Source organism: Chaetura pelagica, unplaced genomic scaffold (assembly GCF_000747805.2).
Source record: "Chaetura pelagica isolate M959 unplaced genomic scaffold, ChaPel_1.0 scaffold193, whole genome shotgun sequence".
NCBI classification, from domain to species: domain Eukaryota; kingdom Metazoa; phylum Chordata; class Aves; order Apodiformes; family Apodidae; genus Chaetura; species Chaetura pelagica.
Window position 1 is genome coordinate 552,984 of NW_009952562.1, and position 3,987 is coordinate 556,970.

The window sequence follows — 3,987 nt, forward strand, 5'->3', positions numbered from 1 at the left end:
GGGTACCGGCACCTCCCCCCCAGCCCCATCCCGGGGGGAGCGGAAAAGCTGTTCCCCCCGTTAAAGGCCAGTTGGGGGGCAGGTACCGACCCACCCCCGGGGGAGCATCCCCCGACGCCCCAGCCCACCGGCACCGCCCCCCGCTTCCTGCAAGGGGCGTCAGGTCCCTGCAGCGCCCCGGGGGGGCCCGGCCCGGCAAACCCGCTGATTTACCGGCAGTTATTTCTCAACCCCCCCCTCTGCGGGATTTCCAGCCCTGCCCTACACCCGGCAGGCATCCCACCGGGGGGTCCTGCCCACCGACCCCTGGAAATCACCAGGAGGTGAAGTTTGTTGGCCGAGTGAGGTGAGAACTTAGGGCAGGTAAAAGAAAAGAAACTCCAGGGAAGCTGAGAGCCCGGAGAGAGGGACGTGCAGCCGGTGCTGCATCCCTGGGGAAGGGAGGGTGGGAGGAGGAAACTCCTCGGCCTGGGCTGCGGGGATAAGGGTCAAACGTTGCAACAGCTGGAAAGTGGATTTAAGCCAAAGCAAACAAAGAAAACCCAACAAAACTCCGAGAAGCCCAAAGAAAACAAGGCAGGCGGTGGCAGTGCTGGGTTCCCGCAGAGGTGGAGGAAGGCTGGGACAGCAAGGCAGACATCAGCACCCAGGCTGTGCCCGAGGAACCCCCGGACTGTGCCCAAGGAACACCCAGACTGTGCCCAAGGAACACCCAGACTGTGCCCAAGGAACACCCAGGCTGTGCCCGAGGAGCCCCCGGACTGTGCCCAAGGAACACCCAGACTGTGCCCAAGGAACACCCAGACTGTGCCCGAGGAGCCCCGACTGCCGGGGGAGGGAGCAGGAGCAGGAGCAGGGCTCGGGGGCTGCCTGGGGACACGGGAGCCCTTGGCAGCAGCAGGAGGGAGCTCGGTTTTCCTATCCTAGAAGGAGCGAAGCAGCCGTCAGGTGATCCGCTGCCGGCTATAAATACACCCCGGGACTGAGTAAACATCCCGGAGAGAAAAAAAAAAACAACGAAGTGGAACTGCAGAACAGCACTGGCACAAAGACCCAGTTGTAGAAACTGGGCAGGAATGAGTTTAGGCTGGAAAGGAGGTGACAGCTCCTGCCGGCCACACGGGGAGGTCCTTGAAGCCATGACATGGTCCTCTTCAGGGGCAGCTTGAGAAAGGAGGTGACAAGGCAATGGTGACAGGGGACAGACTTGCCACGTGGCCATGGGGGGACAGCTTGAGCCTCTGTTCCTGCCTTGGGAAGGCCGAAAGCTGCTTCTTTGCTTACAGACAGGACCTGTACACCGAGCTGCTTCCCACCGACCACTGCAGCAGGGTCTGGGAAGTCTGGGATCCAGCACGGGAAGACACATTAACCCCTCCCTCACCCTCCTGCTTGCAGACCTCCTGCATCCTGAACCAACAACTGTGCCCAAGATTGACCAAAACATCCCCAGCAAGAAGACAGCAGGGTGGCCACCACCCTGGAGGGGTGGAAATGCTTCATCTTCAGCCAGGGGAAATATCCCACCTGGCAGCTCAACACAGGAGAGGCTGGAACCAGTACCCAGCTTGGAGAAAAATGCTACTGCTGCCTCTGGTGCTGGTTGCAGCCTCTGCTGTCAGGTTGTTTTCAGCTCTTTACATGCCATATCCACTCACGTGGTGTTCACTTCTGGCACAAGGCTGCTCAGCTCCCAGGCTGAAAATATCCAACTGATTAGGATTAAATACATATATATGACTGCTTATAAATAAGATGTGGGGCTGTTCCTGCTGGTGTAATAAAATAGTGTCGAAACAAAAATGAGCCTGCACAGAAGAATCTGGCCAGGCTGCTGCTCAAGCCTGGAGCATTTTTATTTGTAGAGCAGAACAATGTTATAATGGTGGTGGTGGGTGATAGCACTGCAGGAAAGTGTTGCAGGCTCTCTGCAAAACTGGGAGCCTCAGCCATGTGGGTCCCATGGGGATTTGGTGCCTTGAGCTGTGAAGGAGCATCCGTGAAAAGCAAAAAGGGAAAAGCAAAAAAATCACTCTGTTTGCTGGAACACCTGAACCCTGAACCCCACCTCAGCAGTGCCAGACCAGAAGGATTCCCATGGAGCTCCACACATGACAAGTGAGATGCAGGCTGCAAAACCCATGCTCTGGCTGCTCACACTCCCTCTGCCCTCTGCTCCCCAGCACTGCTCCGGGCTCAGCTCCAGCAGTGAGAGGTCAGAATTAGCTCAAGAGAAGCAGAAAATTAAATTAAAAAAAGCCCCAAACCTGAAAGTCTGAAGCTGCCAATAGTGTCCACACTTTGGAGAATATTTCTGGTCTTGTCTTTGATTCCAACTCCTGAAGGGCTTTGGTAACATTTTAATTGTCAGTTTCATGCAGAGGCTCTCACGCCATGTGAAAAGAGCAGAAAAATGTACAAGAAACTTCTACCACTTAGATACATCTAAAAAAAAACAACCCACAAGCCAGTTCATGCTGCAAATCCTCTTGGGCATCTCACCTGCCTTGCAGAGGTGGCAGAGCCCTGGTGCCACCCAAGGTCCTCCAGCTGTGCTGGAGATGCTGCAGCAGCTTCACCGCGTCTCAGCCCCGCCGTGGGGAGGTGTTGCTGCAGCAGGGGCAGCTGTGGAGGTGGCAGGAGCTTCTGGCACCTGTGGAAATGCCATTTTCCATGCAGTTTTCATCCTTATCAGGGCTGGGTGCACCGGTTGATGTTCACAGCCCAGCTGCCACGTTTGCTCTTGCACAATTGCTCTTGGAGCACGAGGAGACCGATAAACCCCGGGCTGTGCCACCAGCCTTCTCGTGTGCCAACAGGATACACAGGAACAAAGGCAGCCAGAGCCTGCCCTCAGAGCCACAGCCACACGGATAAACCCCTGCAGACCCAGATACCCTTCCAGATAAGCAGCTAAAATTAATGTTCACTGAAGCTGCTTGTGACAGCCTGTCACCTCTCCCTAGAGCAGCTCCACGAAGTAATCCCCTCCAGCAAGAAGCACCTTTACAGCAAGAGGCTCCAAGCAGCATGACCAGAGCTGGGACAGGGAAGGTGAAAGCCAAAGGGATGAAATTCATTTGTTCCCAGCAGAGCCCCCAGCAGCCCTGCTCCCTTTGGAGGAGGATGTGTGTCCCCAGACCCAACGCTGACAGGGACTAGAAGGTGCCACCACTATGTCCCGAGCATCGCTGCCCCTGCTGGCTGCGGCAGACACAAAACAGGGCAGGAGGGAGCAGAAAACAGCCTTGAAGCACCAGAAACCCCCTTGGGGCTGCCACCGCTGGTGGCTCTGGGCATCACCCATCCCTCCAGCTGCACCAGCCCGTGAGGGTTCACACCAGCAACGTGGCAACATTGCCCTCTCCCTGGAAGGGTTCAAGGGTGGCCCCTTCCAACCCAAACCAGTCTGTAATTCTATGGAGGAAAGAGGTGCCACGGGAAGGCTTGATGAATCTCCAGTTCACAGCTCCCAGGGGGGCCTCAGCTCCCCCCGTGCTGGGGTCGGAGGAGCCTCCTGGTCTCCCAGTGGCCCAGCCCTGGCAGTGATGGCTCAGGTGGCTGCAGGGGGGGCTGGTGGCTCCTTGGCAGGGCTGGGGAGTGAATCAGCACTGCCACTGGTCACGTTCTCGTATTTTGGCTCCTCCTCCGAGGCAGCCTGTCCCTTCGACTCCAGGCTGAGGACCAGCTCAGGGCTTTTGCCCCTCTCCGTGGCACCTACAACATCTCTGACCCCTTCTTCAGCCCTGATGCTTTTCTGAGAGAGTGATGCAAGAAGGAAGGACAGTCTCTTCCCGGGGAGATGCTGCTGCGTGCCAGGGGAGGGCTCGGTGGGAGCCCCTGGGATGCTCTCCCTCTGCTTGCAGCTGTTTGCCGAGTCCCTGCGCTGCGCCAGGGCCCGGCGGGGCGGCTTCTGGATGCCCTCCATGCTCCTCCTCACCTTAGGCTCCTCCTTTGCAGCCCACCTGGCCTTCTGGAAGCTCCCAC

At 57.5% G+C, this 3,987-nt stretch overlaps 1 protein-coding gene across 1 annotated transcript in view; it reads right to left on the minus strand.

The window, feature by feature from the left end:
• Positions 1 to 3,553: 3,553 nt before the first annotated feature.
• Positions 3,554 to 3,987, minus strand: part of SCARF1 (scavenger receptor class F, member 1) — an 8,566-nt gene continuing 8,132 nt past the window's right edge. Inside the window, exon 13 of the mRNA XM_009993310.1 lies at positions 3,554 to 3,757. Coding sequence (XP_009991612.1) covers positions 3,554 to 3,757 — 204 coding nt within the window. The remainder of the gene's footprint in view (positions 3,758 to 3,987) is intronic.